The 16,874-nt window shown below is 44.1% G+C and overlaps 3 protein-coding genes across 13 annotated transcripts in view; all 3 read right to left on the bottom strand.

The window, feature by feature from the left end:
- LOC105696251 overlaps positions 1-4,067 on the bottom strand; it is a 52,302-nt gene extending 48,235 nt beyond the window's left edge. For 5 of the 8 annotated variants that reach the window (XR_001103691.1, XR_001103690.1, XR_002762266.1 and 2 more), the window contains exons 1-4: positions 3,877-4,067; positions 2,033-2,251; positions 1,427-1,509; positions 586-672 (exon numbers count right to left, since the gene is read on the bottom strand). The gene's annotated coding sequence lies outside the window, so the exon portion shown is untranslated. The remainder of the gene's footprint in view (positions 1-585; positions 673-1,426; positions 1,510-2,032; positions 2,252-3,876) is intronic. The other 3 variants (XM_012418589.2, XM_012418591.2, XM_012418594.2) reach the window with 3 other exon arrangements.
- Positions 4,068-11,762: 7,695 nt separating this feature from the next.
- Positions 11,763-13,082, bottom strand: LOC105696265 (coatomer subunit zeta-1). Of its 2 annotated transcripts, none has more exons than XM_012418619.2 (5): positions 12,852-13,082; positions 12,313-12,558; positions 12,098-12,231; positions 11,916-12,006; positions 11,763-11,810 (listed from the first exon to the last, which is right to left on the bottom strand). In XM_012418619.2, exons 1-5 carry the CDS (start codon positions 12,867-12,869, stop codon positions 11,763-11,765), a joined length of 537 nt encoding a protein of 178 aa, XP_012274042.1. In that variant the 5' UTR covers positions 12,870-13,082. The 2 variants fall into 2 exon arrangements, with proteins under 2 accessions (XP_012274042.1, XP_012274040.1); XM_012418617.2 differs by lacking the exon at positions 12,852-13,082 and adding an exon at positions 12,660-12,827.
- A 712-nt stretch (positions 13,083-13,794) lies between these two features.
- Positions 13,795-16,874, bottom strand: LOC105696264 (sulfide:quinone oxidoreductase, mitochondrial). Of its 3 annotated transcripts, none has more exons than XM_012418615.1 (9): positions 16,635-16,874; positions 16,037-16,126; positions 15,849-15,960; positions 15,529-15,753; positions 15,236-15,436; positions 14,908-15,117; positions 14,639-14,825; positions 14,307-14,553; positions 13,795-14,225 (listed from the first exon to the last, which is right to left on the bottom strand). In XM_012418615.1, exons 2-9 carry the CDS (start codon positions 16,117-16,119, stop codon positions 14,156-14,158), a joined length of 1,335 nt encoding a protein of 444 aa, XP_012274038.1. In that variant the 5' UTR covers positions 16,120-16,126; positions 16,635-16,874; the 3' UTR covers positions 13,795-14,155. The 3 variants fall into 3 exon arrangements, with proteins under 3 accessions (XP_012274038.1, XP_012274037.1, XP_012274039.1); XM_012418614.1 differs by having other exon boundaries at positions 16,646-16,874; XM_012418616.1 differs by lacking the exon at positions 16,635-16,874 and adding an exon at positions 16,557-16,629.

Below are 16,874 nucleotides of genomic sequence, written 5' to 3'. Positions count from 1 at the left end.
TGGACGTATTGATATATAGAACGATATCACCGTAAGAAGCCTCGGGTCGGTGAGGATCGCGAAATCCGCGTTCGGATCGGTTCCTGGTAGATGTCCTGGTGGATCCTCGGGGCACTTTGCCCCCAAGCAACGGAAGCAAGGTATCCTCGGTACCCCGAGGATCCTTAGGAGATTTGTTCCGGCCGTTGTAAATAACGCCGACGGATGCCGTAAGACTGCACGGTGCATAACCGTTTATGCGTCCATCGGTCATCGTGGGTTCGCAGGGACCCCCGTAGGCCCCGGGTTAATAGAGGGTTTATTATTTTATGGAGCCAGCCTTATGCTTTGTGTACGTAACTCGTAGGTATCTCGTCATTGTGCCGGTTCCCGGGGGGCATAAATCATCGCAATTTTGGACGCACGGTAGCTCCGCCGAGTAACCAGCCTAAGGGCTTCCCCGACCTCCGAGGGAACTCACTTTCACGACCCTCTTCGACTTCTCTCTGCCCTATCATCCCGTCCTCGACTTCGATCCTAAATGCCCTCTCCTCATCCCCCAGTTGAGAGAAAAATAGGCAAAACGGTCGCTAATTACGTACTTACCAAATTCTCTCCTAAATTCGCCGCATAAGATGTGTACCAAGGATCAGGTCGCGCGTCCGAAAATTGCAAGAAGCTGCGTACAGAGAGCTGTAAAAAAAAATATATATAACTCGGTAAACCAGAGGCCTGCCTCCGACTAGTACGAGGTTCCCGTACAATAAATCCGGGAAAACTGAATCGGCAATGATTTAGTGCCCGAATGACCCACTGCCATTATTCCCGAGTGCTGGCCTTCGAAGAAAGTCCTCGAGGAGTCTCCCCAATTCCCGAAGGAGTTGTCCTTGACCCATCATTTCTCCCGTGTAAAAAATTAACTTTCCCCGAAGGAATTCCGCGTTAAGCCACTCGGGATGGCATTCGCTTAGTGTTGGTGTTAATCGTGGTAATGAAGAAAATTATATCGTGGGGGCCGAGGGGTTATTCAATTATGAAATCATACGTATTAGTGGCCGTATGTCGCGTGGAAATCATGCCGGATGAAAAATCTTCCGATATTTCAAACACTATCGAATACAAATGTAGATATTTTTGAACTCTCGCGGATGTGATGAAAAATGACTGTAGGAAAGATTTCGAAATTTCGTACACGTGTCCCCCGAGATTCGCATATTCCTATACTAAAATCCTAAACACTTGTATACAAAATTTCGAAATACTGTATTTTGAAAAATGTTGACTACGTGTAATACGGTATTTCCAATAGGTAGTTTTAACGGTCTCGTTACTGAAACGTTAATGCAGAACTATTGAATTACGTCGCTGTTCATTAAAGGACGCAGTTTTCCCTGATTTCTGAATGAATAGTTCCTCGGTCCAGTTTTAACTTGACAATTTGACTCACTGGAGATGATCTTTTCAGGATATTGGTCCCTCGACGTCCTGCGTCGTGCAGATCGAACCCCTTCTTTCTCGGCCACCATTCCACTGCAATATAAAACCGCGATCGGTATTAAAATCCATCAAGAGGTGTTAATCGAGAGCGTCGGCACGTGGCCCACCGGAAGCAGCTTCCGGATTGGTCGAAAGCCGAGTAATAAAATTTGCATCACGGAAATTGAGTCCCTTCTCGACTACCATTCAACTACACATGCAATCGCGATCGGTATTAAAATCCATCAAGAGGTGTTAATCGAGAGCGTCGGCACGTGACCCACCGGAAGCAGCTTCCGGATTGGTCAAAAGCCGGCCAATAAAATCCGGAAGCGGCCGCAGTCGTCGACGCGTCGAAGTCCCCTCGTCACCGTAAGTCGGTGGCGATTATTTATTGTCCTAATAAAACTTTCCTTAGCAGGGACGCCGGTGTTCTCGGTCAAGGCCGTCGGGGAAGAGAGGAGAGGAGAGCGCGCTCCCTTTGGGAGGAGAGAAAGGAGCAAGGAAAGCGGGACCGAATGGCGGCGCGTGCCGACCCCTGGGGGGGCCCCCTGCTAAATATTTTGGAAATATTTACCAGCTCCACGGATGCACGCCGAGACGCCCTGGACAAGATTTACGCGACGAGGCGCTTTTTCCTCGTCTGGAGGACTGCTCCCCGCTGCTCGGGCATCTTTTCAAGGCTGAGAAAAGGACCACTCGGTCACTGGGTAAATCGGTGCTCAGAGAAAGGGACAGGTCCTGGTGCGATCACCAAAGGACCACTTTCTTCCTCGCTTTGTTAATTATAACATACCTTGATAATTATGGAAAATATTCTGCTTAGTAAACCGAGTATTTTCATTGAATGTAGCAAATTACTTCAATATCTGGGATGATCTACCAGGATATTTAACGTGATCAGCTAAAAATTATTAACCAATGATTTTGGTCATTTCGACAAAATATTATGTACAAAATGTAACGACAAATTCGATCCGCTGATTGTGTTGAATCTTTGCCGAATGAGTTAGTTTGGAATTTCACGAGACCAAGTGAAGGAAAAACATTCCTCGCAACTGTGACCCAAAGTACTTGTGTTTACCTTCGGCTGTTTATATTTACCACGAGTCGAACTCGCGATGTTTATGTTTAGCCAGAATTCCGTCCTACGAGTCTAACTCGCCATTATACGTTGAGTAAGTAATAAACTCATACGCATAAAATTATTTGTTTGTATCGATCAAATTTTTGTTAATTCAACAACAGAATATGGTTATATGGGCAAGCAAATATTTTCACTGGACAAAATTTGTCGGTTCATAACTTCCGGTTGATTACATCAAATGTTGCGGTGGATCACTCCAAATACTAAAGTAATTTGCGACATTTAACCGAATTATTTGATCTATTCCCCAACATATTGTCTAAAATTATTGGAACGATTTATCCAAAACACTTTAGTTGATTGAAACGAGTTTAATCAAGTAAGCAAAAATTCGGTTAACTCGACCTTAAAACGGTATCTAAAAAGAGTCGAATGCAGTCGAAGGATTTTATTTAATTAACTAAATTTCCTTTTTTGTGGGCAACTTTAACGTGTAGATATTAATGCTTTATCTTCTTGCTCTGGTGGTACCATCTCCCGAGGAAGGGATTCATATTCACCAGTGTACGTAAGTACGCATAAAAAGTGACGAATAATCATCTAGATACTCACGGCTCGTCTCACGTCTTTCCTTTTTGCAGAAAGAGAACTCACAAAAGACCTGACGACTACCTAATCGACGCGACGCGTGACCGAGTACCTCGACTTTCCCAGGAAGGGCTCTCTCGGATGTCCTTGACACAATATTTTGACGTGCCGTTCGACAGGGTAACCGGAGTCGTCCCTAATCCTCGGAGAAAAGTCGCTTCGTACAGCTTTTGGCCCCGAGAGAGGACCTCCCGCAAATTCGAGCTCCCGTCGAGTCGTTATTCCGATGTCCAGGGGCGTTTGTTGTGACTTCGCGCACGACGAACTTCATCCCATGAGAGAACCTCAAAATGGCGTCGTTCGAACCATCGCCTCAACAAAACGCCCTCATCCGATGGAAATCATTCTCGACTCATCTCTCGAAACGTTCGTCGTGAGATCACGCGTGATTAAGTTCATCCCGCGAGAGAACTTCTCAAAATGGCGTCGTTCGAACCAACAATTCAACAAAACGCCCTTATATAGTGAAAATCATTTTCGACTCATCTCTCGAAACGTTCGTCGTGAGATCACGCGCGATTAAGTTCATCCCGCGCGAGAACTTCTCAAAATGGCGTTGTTCGAACCATTGGTACAACAAAACGCAAAACGAGCGAAAGTACTTATGACAATCTAAATATTTACTACTTATGGCCTGTCCAAGTCTATCAGATCTATGGTACATGCGCCCATGTGTTGCTGCTTACCGCGCAAGAAGAGAGCGATTATGTCGGAACCAGTGGGGTCAACAGAAGTTGGCGGTGTCGGAAAAACGTCGATCCGGCAGAGGATGATTTGCGAGGCAACCGCTCGGCGATCGCGAGCGACGATATCTGTGACGAGACCGAGCCACACTGGCCGGCACCCAATTCAATCGAGGTCGCGCGACCGAGCTAGTGATAACGGAAGCGCCGCCATTTTCCGCGGGAGTTCCTTCCGTCGCGTCGAGCCGGCAACGCAGCGCCGCGAGAGATCGCGGCGATACCGCGAACCGGCGCAGCTCCAAGGCGCGCTCGGCCGATAAGGCAGTTCTCCTCGAACGGTCCCTCGGAGGTTATCGTCGCCGAGATCTATTCCACGGCGGACATGATAACCCGAAATTGACTTCGGAACGAAACGAGGGTGCTTACTCGGCTGCATCCTCCCCTCTCAGGCTGCTCCGTTTCGCCAACAATATGGCGGCCCCGTTCGGTCGGTATACGCGAAATGTAGATCTTTATTCTCGAAACCCTTAGCGTCCGTGTTTTATTTCGTCGGAATCAACTGAACGCTCGAATTTCGGGGCCAGGCTTTTATGGAAACTTTCCTACGATATCGATAACGTAGGCCTGGTAATTAATGCCGAACGTTTATCAAGATCTCATTAAACCTTTAGGCGTCTCGTCGGGATTCTGGCTGCAACGAGGTCTCGATTAAACGCGAACGAAGCACCCGAGGAGACAGTCGGAGGGAGAGGATCTCTTTCTTTATGGGAACCCGTGATAATGGCCCGGATGATGCGGTTATTCCGCGGAACGAGAACGCCCGGTGTAGCCATGGCAACGGCGCGCGCCGCCATATTGGTACCGCGCCAGATATCGATAATAGGAAAGATAAGGAGCCCCGGAGCGTCTCGAATGTTTTATCGGAGGGGAAATGGCGGGCGCCGGCACGAGATATCGACCTCTCGCGGCTCTGTGCAACGTAACGAGTCTCTCCGCGTTGGTTGCACTTTGCAACCGAACCTTGTCGAATTCTTCTGGAAACCTAACCTACCGCTTTACCGATTTCACTTACATTATTGACCAACTTACCGATTTTAGAGTGACATTGCATCGCGGACTAGCTTTCACTGCCACCATGGGGATCTTACTTCCAAGCTCACCTATAAAAACAATGGAACGTTTGGAACGACCTAATATTTATAAGGAACTGTCCCGAAAATGATATCTCGCTTATTGTCCTCAAAGTGTTTAAATGTCACTAACAACGATACCACCCCACTTCCCTATAAATCATGCGAATGGAGATTTTGTTTGGTTCGCCGTTACTGCGTCGAGTCGCCATTTCGAATATAAAGGAAGGCTTATAAAGGAAGGTAAAAGCCCGTCCTTGGCGAGAGTGGAGGAGGTCTTCCTCTTGCGCGCCTACCGGCGGGCGCCATTACGCGGAATGAATGCGAGTCAATTAAAAGCCGGGGGAATTACCGGGGAATAAATCGCGGCCGTTAATCCGTTATAGCGCGGACAAGTTAAACTTCTGCCCGACCCCTTGGGTCGGGATTTGCGAGAACGGCGCCGAGGCCGGGCGTTCGCATAATTGGCTCTGAGCGTCGCCACCTGCGTCCCGTCGTCGTCGCCGACGCCACCGCCGGCTGCGCCTTAGGCCCGGTGCACACATGCGCGTTTTGGATGCGCGGCGCTGCGTCTATATTTCTGGCAAACACTATATACTACAATGTACTGCCCGAATCGTGATAATGTCACTTTCTGACATAACTGCGACAGAACCCGCAGATTAACGTTAAGTCTGGCACACTGGGACCTCCTTACAATTTTCTGGCACACCAAAACGGTTCCTTGTGGCCGTTTGCTATCGGCTTTATCTTAAAACTATTACGTTTTTGAAGTTTCTGCTACACGATTCGCTTTTCTCCCCTGTGCACCGCAGCGATGCCATGCGTCTTGTGGACGCACGTGTGCACCGAACCTTACACAGCATAACATTTAATTAAATGTCCGAATTCCTCCTCAACCCAATCTGACGATCGATAATTTGAAATTACAGATTTCATTTTTGAGCTTTTGGCCCTTTTCGCCCCTGTGCACCGCAGCGACGCCGTGCGTCTTGTGGACGCACGTGCGCACCGAGCTTCACACAGCATGAAATTGAATTAAATGTCCGAATTCCTCCTCTACCCAATCTGACGATCGATAATTAAAAATTACAGATTTCATTTTTGAGCTTTTGGCCCTTTTCGTCCCTGTGCACCGCAGCACGTGCATCCACAAGACGCACGTGCGCACCGAGCCTTACACAGCATGAAATTTAATTAAATGTCCGAATTCCTCTATCCAATCTGACGATCGATAATTCGAAATTACAGATTTCATTTTTGAGCGTTTGGCCCTTTTCGTCCCTGTGCACCGCAGCGACGCCGTGCGTCTTGTGGACGCACGTGTGCACCGAGCTTTACACGGGTCGAGTGCTCGCTTGCACGGATTGATCGGTCTCCGGACCAACCGAGTCGAGACGTCCGTCAAAGCCCCCTCCGAGTCGAGACGTCCAAGCGGGAGAGGGAAGGACGAGCGGGCTGTTTTGAAAACAGAGTTCGGTCCCAGCGTGGGGTAATTCGCGCCTCCGAGGGTGGCGGTACACAAACCGCCCCCTAAATTTGCCCGGTAGCTCGGCCGTTCCGGGCACCAGGGGCGCATCTAATCCGCGGCTCCCTCCCGCACAATGAGGACGTCCGGGCATCCTGGGATAATTTACGAGGCCCGCTCGCCGACAAAGATCGCGTCCGACTCTTATGGCCCCCAAGACGCGCAAACGTCCGTTTAGCGATGGATTCGTCATATCCGAGCCACGTAATGCCCACCCCGGCGAACTCGGCATTGCCGTAAAAAACCATCCAGGAAAACGTCCCGACTGGCTCACAAATTCCTCGCTCCAATTTTATACGTAAGTACCCTACTCAGAAAATAAAAAAGAAATTTATTCAACCAAGGAAACGTTTCGTTGATTCCAGGAATAATATAATTTCACTTGAATACATTGTTATAATCAAGTATAAACGTTCCATCGAATCTACTCGAGCTTACTCCAGTGAAATAATTTATTCTTTGAATTAACAGTAATATTTCTTTGACGCCATTCAAAGAAATTGTTTTCTTTGGTTAACTGATAGTCTTTTCTCAGGGTACGGATACGGTGCCGTCAATGTATGATGGGGAGGTATTCATATCCGCCTGTGTCCTCGTCACTCCAGGTACGCGTCGGTAGCTTGCCAAGGTAGGATGGGAAGGAAACGGAGAAAACGGTCCTTGGCCGTTCTCGTCATAAAACCGCATCGAAGCGTCCTTAGGCGCATCCTCTCCGGTCGGCGTCTCTTGGCCAAAATCGTCCGGCAGCTCTGCGCACTTCCCGAGCGCGCCATAAACCGTGACTCCGGTTATGGTCCTCCATGATGGACGAGGACGACTGTCGTAAACCCATAAACCGGCATCTCTGGCTTTCCTGGGGATGCCTGGTCTCTCTCGAACGGAAGCGGGAGATGGGACCACGGCCGATGATCCGAGTACCTTCCGGAGAGAGTACCTTCGTCATCGACCAGTTGAGATATCCGTTCCAAGGGACGTAGGTACCACCTCGCTCGTTCCATCCCTAGTGGAAAACTAATTAGAAGATCCCAGCAGGTATTGTAATCCTTTGCGCACCACGTGCACTCTTCTCAGCAGTACATCTGATTTTACCATCCTAGAACCGCCTAGAGGAATGTTCAAATCGTTCATTCAGTTGGTAAGGATGTGTCCATGCGATAAAATCCATCTTGTCGAAGAATTGCTCATTCTTCCAGTATCCAGGCTCTCGGTACACTTTCAAGGAGTTCCCAGTCATAGCCAAGGTGAGTCCTAGTTAAGACTTGCTCCTGCATCCAAGACAATTTTTCCTGATAACGCGAATCTAAGATCTATTTAAAAAAAAAATGTTGGAAATTTTACCCAAGCTTCCCATGTTATCGCCTAACTAGGGCTTACTTTAATTTAAATAATGCATTTAACGTACTCGTATTCATCATTGGACCGACTTAGAATATTCTAACTAGTTATTTTACATGGAAATGTGCAACATTCCCATGAGGACCTACATTCCTAGGTTGGCGTCCTAGCTGAATCCTAGTCCCTTACAGATTTTTTACATGAGATTGGTAGCCGCAATCGGCGATTAGAAATATTCGTTCGAGAGATCCGGAGGACCAATAAAGCCCCCCCTTGCCATTGCACATTACCCTTGCCATGGAAATGTGCGACATTTCGATGTAGGACCTACATTCCTAGGTTGGCGTCCTAGCTGGATCCTAGTCCCTTACAGATTTTCTACATGCGATTGGTAGCCGAAATCGGCGATTAGAAATATTCGTTCGAGCGATCCGAAGGACCGACAAAGCCCCCCTTGCCATTGCACATTACCCTTGCCATGGAAATGTGCGACATTTCGATGTAGGACCTACATTCCTAGGTTGGCGTTCTAGATGGATCCTAGTCCCTTACAGATTTTCTAGATGAGATTGGTAGCCGAAATCGGCGATTAGAAATATTCGTTCGAGCGATCCGAAGGACCGACAAAGCCCCCCCTTGTGAAGGAGCGACGTGGTCGTTGGCCAGAAAAATTGTTCTTTTCGCCGACTGATGGAGTCGGTTTTAAAATCCCTGGCTCGGAACGATCGACGGACGATTGGGTACATTTCGGCTTCCATAGAGCCGTGGTCGTTAATCGCCGAGTGTGGAATCCGCAGGGTCCGTCAGTGGAGGGACTGACCACAGTGCTCTTGACATATGGGTTTCCGGGGCTTGTTGGCCATGGTGCGAGCACGTGCGGGGGCGGCAAACGGGATGTCATCGCGTTAAATGGCCCTGATGGCCACGGCCCATTCAAGGCACGGGCCGATTCTTGTGGCTAATTTTCACTGTTATTCGTTTAATTGCCGGTCTGACCACCTGGACGATCGCCGTCCACCCCCCGATTCGCTCGACCGAGCGTTCTTAATTATCCGAAATCGGATGTACGTGGAATGGCTTGGGAATGAAAGGTCAAGTTCGTATCTCACTAGTACAGCGAAGACGATTCTTTTGTAACGATAAACTGTCATCCAGGCATGCGATTCATATTTTTCCTATCGTCCATAATTGTGCCCATAATTATGAAAGTGGTCTAAGTCAAAATTAAAAAAAAAAAATGAGTTTATCAGTTATTTCACGCCATATTATTTCAAACTAAATTAATCCAATGTAATTTCGAAACAAAAAATATATGACTTAGACCACTTTCATAATTATGGGCACAATTGTCGGCGAGACAACTCGTGTACACTTGATTCGGGGTTCAAAAGCGATATAAACAAATGGGACGCAATGCTCTCCATCGCGGTACATCTTACATCTTAATTTATCAGGTATTCGGTTAATAAGCAAAACGTATTACAAATTAGCAGCTAGGTAGTAGAAGGTAACCCCCAACCGCAAAGATGGCGTATGCTTCCTTATCAGGGTTGGGTAAGTATAATACCTCAAGTAATATACGTGGTTTTCTACACGTATATTACAACGTATAATACGTCCCTAGTTTTCTACGCGGCCACGAGTCTATTATCCCAAATTAAATGTGCAAAGCGCATGCGCAATGTCGTCAAGAGCCAATGAGAGTCCACCTATTTACCTCTAAGATTCTCATTGTCTGTTAAGGGGATTGCGCTTTACGCATCCACAAATCGAAACAACACATTCGAAATCACCCTTGGAAATTTCAAATGTATGCATTGTGACGTGGTATATTTTGCCACCCCATGGCGACCCCCAAATTTCTGCCATTTGTTCGTTCCTATTCGTCACAGCATATATGTGCATTCGACGTTTCTTTATAACGGCTATTTCAAGTCGTAAGATTCCTAACCGATATTTGTATCAAAATGTATAAACGTAGGAGACCAAAAAGTAAATTATGGGATGAAACAAATGGACAAGATGGATGTTTATAACCTAGCGGAGACCGCATGCCCTACGTCTGTCTTGTCCGCCATATTGGATACGTTTCTACGGTAAACCACTTGATTTACGTAATGTATGTCAAAAACCTTGAATATTGTGAAATTAGCCAATCCTAGTCCTTACGTAAATCGTGGGCGGAATCGCCCAAGACAAACGCTGGCGGGGCTGCGCTCCTTGTCGCCATCATTCTTCGGTCCCATGACGCGGCCGTAAATCGCGAATCGACGAGTGCCGGCAGCTCGGCTCGGGAAACGAGCCGAACACACCGCGAGTAGCCGGTGGCGCCCTCTGGCTCTGCCTCTGCCTCGAGGAAATGAACGCCATAAATAAGCTCGGCGGACCAATAATTCCGTCGCGATCGAGCGACGCGAGTTTTTTCATCGGCTCGGTGCCGCTTATAGATGCGCCGGACAATCGCCTCGCCTCGATGTTCGCAGGTTGCGTCGAGAAAATCGAAAAAGAAGGAGAATTAAGGGGAGGGGTAACTGGTAATAAAATTGGAACCTAGGTTGCTACCGATTAAAGAATAACCGAGACCGGCCAATCGAATTGGTTCGGCTACGGGGCGAAGGCCCGCCATTGGACGAGGGTTCAACTAACACCTATCTTGGACTTTTTAATGCATTTGAATTCGGTTGATAGGGAGAATGAAAACGATTCAAGTGCAATGGAATTAGGTGATATCGGCATAACGCGCGGCGCTATGTTTCTTTTAGCGGGCATAATCAAATCGGGGATTCCCAGGGAGAGTTCGACGGTTCGTCCGTTGAAAGAGTAACCAATAGATGCGATCGAATCGATTCTGGTTGTCACACGACTCCGAATAAGCGACCAATCCGACGCGGCGGGTTCTTTGGAGGATCCTTCGGTCCTCCAATCGGTGCTCGGATTTCCCTCGGGACATTCGGGGGTGAAAGAAAAAGAGAAGGGAAAAAGAGGGGTCGGCCGTGTGCGCGGGAGGAAGAAGGAGAGCCAGAGGGGTGGATCGGCTGTCGCAGGATTCACCCATCAATTTTTACTCTCTTCCCGCGATTTCCCGGAAATCAATGCCGTTCCTCCAGAGGATCGGCGTGAGAACTTTTTCAAACGAAAATCACCGATTCGTTAAAGACACGACACATTTTACAAATAATTGTTCCTTGAATCTACCGACAGGTAACTCCATTGATGTTTTCACATTTCTATCACGTTACAAAATAACTTTCTTAAACTGACTTTGGCAGGTTTAAAAAATGGGTAAAGGAATAAAATGCCCTTAACAAGAAGCTTACCGATGGATCTTACCATTTCAATATTTTTGATAATTAGATACGTGACGTTTGGACTGTAAGTTGGATGGAAATTTAATGGACATATGCTGCCATCCGGCGGAGACGGAAGGAAGTTCAAGGCAATCGTTCAATCTATTGTACGTAAAATTCATTAGAAAATACTTACATAGGAGACGATGAATTATGAACCTCAGAGCATTCACTTGTTGAATTAGAGTGGATTTCTAAGTTCCCCTTTAATTAATTATTTCTGATAGTGCGTAGAATGATTTGAACTCATTCGGTAAAACTTCCATCTTTGAAACCAGTTTATTCTTCACTTACTAAGTCTCCATCGTCGATAGTTACTCAATACATTGAATAAATCCGGCTTTAAGTGCGTCGACAAGTAAATGCGATTAAAAAGAAACAATTAATAATAAATTCACAAATCCGATTTTGTCAGGAATGTACAAGAATTATATTTCCTCTGTCCATGTAGTAGCATATAATATAAATTTATTTTTTCAAGTTGTGTAAATCACACATATGTTCAAGTATATATATAATTAATAATACAATTTACCCTACCGAAAGCAATCATTTTAGGAGGGACCATTTAAGTTGTTCTTTTGCTGACTGTAATACCTGAAATACACGAAAATGAAATTGAAACTCCATACATAACGTAAGTACTTTGAATTTGCATAACATATAAAAGGATTTCTTAGGATAAACGAAAGGGATCGTTACCTGGGCTACTGTCTGTTCTCCCAAAGGTATGTCATCAGTTCGCAATGCTACCCTTTGAACAACACTGGTGGCATCAGAGTCCAAAATAATTCTGTGGAGACAAAGAAGTATTTTATTTCCAATATAATGGATTACTTAATACCAAATAAGTACCACGCTAAACATAAAAATTAGAATCTTACCCTCCATCACAGATTTCATCAAAAGCCAGCATAACGATATCCAGACTATCTAAAACTGCCCGCTTTTCTACATTTTTCCTTAATATCTGACTAACAGAGTCATACAAGCAGTTTAATACGGTCATCAATATCAGCTGAAGTAACAAAATCCAATTAATTTAACAGCAAGTTGATGTACTCAATACAACACAGTTAATAAATCCATAGTAGCATACCTCGTTTTCATGTGAGCTTCCCATGACATAAAAGAACAAGTCAACATTGCTCCGATATACACAGGTTAAACCGTCAAGCATAATAATTTCTGCATTGGCCCGGTGTGTCTTACTAAATAGATTCTTCTCAAAAGCTTTCTGTTCTTTTGACGTTGGAAAAACATTTTTATCATAGTACTTTGCCAATATACGATTCCCATCGTTATCGAGTATTAACATACCCTTCACTGTGTACAACGTAGGTTCCTGTAAAAATAAAAAAACAATGAATGCTGAACAGTTATTCCTACTTTACTTCAATCCTTGAAGTCGGTACTGAATGTAATTAATAATCTGTTATTTCGCACTCGTAAGTGAAAGTCGCGGTCCGATTCAGTCGGTGACATGTTAGCGAGGTTAGGTTGCCCACGATTGGAAGAGACACTTCGATTCATGTTGACGGGTCAAACGAAGGTGGTAATATCGCGTAGAAACAATGATAATAGTGACCTTTGGTACAAAGTCAAGAAAAAAGAGTAACTTCTCAAAGGAAAACCCACCAATAATTGGCCATCCATGTTTACGTCAAACTCGACGTGTCGAATGGTCTTCGGGTGAATACTATGTGAGTCAAGCCACTATCGCACCCAGAGATGAGTTGGGAGATTGCTCACGGGCAGGATCGTGTGATTGTGGGAATTGTCAAATATATTTTACCACATTATTTATAGTTATTGCTTTATTATCACAGAAAAAGGAGCGGATTTCAACGTGCACTCTAGAATTGGTCACAAAGTCTTCTTCTTGATTTTCAATCGTTTTAAAACATTTTACGACGTGGTCGTCTTTTGGTTCGAGGTAAGTAAAGTAATGTACACACGGGGTAACGCAGTTTGCCCCGTCCTGAACGCATCGCGCTCGAAACGCACTACGCCCCTGGTGGTCGATGGCCGGACTTCGTCCCGGGCCCGCCACATGACAGAGATGAGTTGGGAGATTGCTCATGGGCAGGATCGTGCGATCGCATCCTGTGCTGCCCTCTGGTTTCGTACGTCAGCTTTCACTGTTTTTTGCCCCCAAGGGCGGCGCAACGAATTTCTGGTAGGGGATCGCGCACTCGCGATGGCGGTGCCATCTACCAGTCATAGTTGGCGGCTCACGTACCCGTGACGGTAATACCATGCGGCAGTTGACGGTGGTGGCTTACCTACGCTTACCGAACTGCACGCTCATCTCTGCTCCTAACTCATCTCTGTACCTTTCTCTCTCTTGCCATCACACTACGAACAAGACAAGGACTCACCGATACGAGAATTGTTACTCTCACTGAAATATATAGTAAACGAGGCACATCTGCCCTGTCATGACATACAAGACCAGCAATCAATATATGTCGAATAGCCTTTTCCATTCCGCGCCGATCCAAAATGTAATTTCTTAATTAATGTACTTGTCGTAATTCGAGAATACTAAAAGTACTATGTAAATTTATAACGATCCACCTCTTAGTCAAGTCTCACGGTGACACAATATATTTATAATTATAAGTTATAAAATATGTATTACGTATACACTCCAGCATCCACATATATAGCCTTAGCTTAATAACACTCTACTGCATTGCATATATTATCATTTCAATTAATCATTATCAGGGATGAATTATAGAAGGCGGGTCGTATTAGTCGAATGGATGATTTAAAACGGGCTTACTAAAATTCTCGAAATTACTCCTACCCATGCATGATTCCCTGATATTTCTGAAAAGCTCATTCTCACTACCAGCATGTCCTCAAATCACTGATTTCGATAAAATAATATTCATTGTGCTTTCTCATCAAAATACGTAGAACCATTATACAGCTTACGATGAACGTTTCCTTTCAAAGGGATGAAAACATTTTCGAGAAAACTCTGGACCGTCCCAGTAGCCCCTGAAATATATTCAAGTAAAATTAGTACGCACTTACAGGTGGATATGAAATGCTTGTTATTAAAGATTTTATCAATCTTACTTGAGCATAAAGTTCCAATACAAAAAAGGAAAGAAGTGTTTCTTCAGCAAATACATTAAGAAGGATTCCTTGTTTTGTTCAATAGGGAATGTTTCCTTTGGTTGCAAATTGTAGTCGAACTCAGCAAGAATACATTTGCCATAGCCAGTAACCAATGGACATGAAGCGTAGCCATCATATACCATGATCATGGGTTTCCCTTCAAGAGAATCGAGTATGTTTTTGTACAATACCTTCGCCTGCGAAGCTGAAAGACAAACAAGTTTCCTTAAGATATTAACCTGAAACTATTGGGTAGATAAAGTTATAAACGGTGATTTCCGAGAGCTCACCAACTGCTGCCATGGTTTTTGAGTTAGGTGTGTTTGTACAATCACCTATCCCATAAACATTTAAGTATTTGTTGTGTCGAAGAGTTTTCGCGTCCACTGTTAAGAACCCAATTTCATTGGTCAAAGATTTATGGGCTTTTAGAATCTCGGGAGGTCCCATAGGTGGGCATACATGTAATAACGAATACTAAGAAGAAGGATAAATAAATTAATTACAGAGGTTGGTAACATCTTTAATTAAGAACCAATAAAAATTTAATTATACACACCTGCTGCACATACGTCTCCCCTGGATTCTTCAAATTTTGAAAGAGCGCTTCTTTTTTATCCGGATTCAGCTCAAGAAGATTTGTGCTGAGATTTACAGTAATGTCCCTCTTATTGCAGACGTTCCATAATTCATCGGCATACCTTTTTACTCCAAAAATCACCGGTAAGGCAGTATTATAAACAACATTTATTTTATCTCGCATATTGTGCTAGAGGAAACAAAAAACGTAGTAAATAATGAGATACAAGAAATCTGCTAAAATCCATGTGTACTTATAATCATATTTTTGATTGAAAGATTAATAAATAAGAACCATGCAGGATTACCTTTCGCCAAAAATCTTCAGCAATATAGGCAATCTTTTGGGGTGCGCCTGGACACTTGACGGCAGTGTTAGGGAATGTAAAAACAGCAGTACCGTCTCGTGTTTTCTGAATTTTTATAAACACATCGCTCACTGTATCAGGTCCATAGATCGAGCAAACCTGGGAATCTGGATTCTGAAGACCTTCCACTAAACCTGGAATCTATTCCATTATAAATGTTTTATGACTATAGTGAAATTGGCCTAGATACTTTAATTTTTTAGGGAACTATTTATCAATCATTCAATGATGACCTTATCCCAGTAAAGTTGCAAACCCATTGCAACAATCATGACATCATACTGTATTACATCGCCATTACTTGTTGTGACTTTGTTACATTCTGGCTCGAAAGACATTACGCTGTCCTTTATCCACTTTGCTTCCTTAGGTAATACACTTGCCATTGGTCTATGTGACGATTTGAAATGCTTAATACCACCGCCGATTAGTGTAAACATTGGCTGATAGTAATGAACCTGAAAATGAAAAGTTAATTATCAGTATCAAGAATATGATTTTATTATTAACACATTCAACACTATCTACACTGCACTCATAGAAAATTACTTACTTCACTTGGTTCGACAATAATAACCTGATTTGACGAATCCTTAAATTTCCTAGCAAACTTTGCTGCCATTGTGCAGCCACCAGTTCCACCACCAACCACCAAAACTTTACATCTGAAATCATTTTAAAAAAAGTATACATTCATGTGTACAAGTGTTTTAAATTCAGGAACTTTTAATTTTCACTTACGAATGATGGGCATTTCGGTATGCATTTTGGAAGTACAGAATTCTATTAATGGACAATAAATTACTACCGACACTGTTGTACATGGTTACTCTGAAAGAAGAATAATTCTCTTAATTGCAATATTGTTATTAAAAATATTACATAGAACTATACATAGAAATTAAGTATCATAATCATGACATTCTAGGAGATCAAGGAAATGTTAATGTTATACATTGTACCGGTTACCATTAACAGTTGGCAAAGTAATCAAATATAAGATTAATGCTATTAGATTAATACACTTGGAAATCACAGCCTAAATATAAATTTGGACCATTTCAGGCAGGGACTAGTCTCTCACCCAATACACAGGAACAATAAATCTTATCTATCTTACGTATTACAAACACTTCTTAACAAGTACTCATTTCAGTAAATGTAACAAATTTAAATGACACCGTTGTTCCAAGTATTACGAGTTATGTTAATAAAAAAGATGACGAATATTACTTTAAATTATAATATGTGGTATTCTCACGTGAATATTATTTAAGAAAATAATAGTATTTCCGTCGGATCGACGTTGACGTAACCGGGGACAGGGCAGTAAGCTAACCTCAAAGATACCTGAAAATGTCAATTCACCGGTTTCTGCGCAGACGAATGAACTTAATTTCTTATTGGCTTCTCAGACGCGCGCTTTCACGGGAACTTTCGTGTCCTCGTGCATATCCGTGTCAATTCCGTAAGCTCACTGAAGAATCGTACCGAAAATACACATCGGTAAGGTGATAACCTTATATACACTTAACAACGTAATTCTAACGCAACCGACCGGCTCGACTTGCTTCGGCCA

Source organism: Orussus abietinus, unplaced genomic scaffold (genome assembly GCF_000612105.2).
Source record: "Orussus abietinus isolate OABI.00-Male unplaced genomic scaffold, Oabi_2.0 scaffold37, whole genome shotgun sequence".
Classification (NCBI taxonomy): Eukaryota; Metazoa; Arthropoda; class Insecta; order Hymenoptera; family Orussidae; genus Orussus; species Orussus abietinus.
This window is presented reverse-complemented; position numbering and strand designations above follow the sequence as displayed.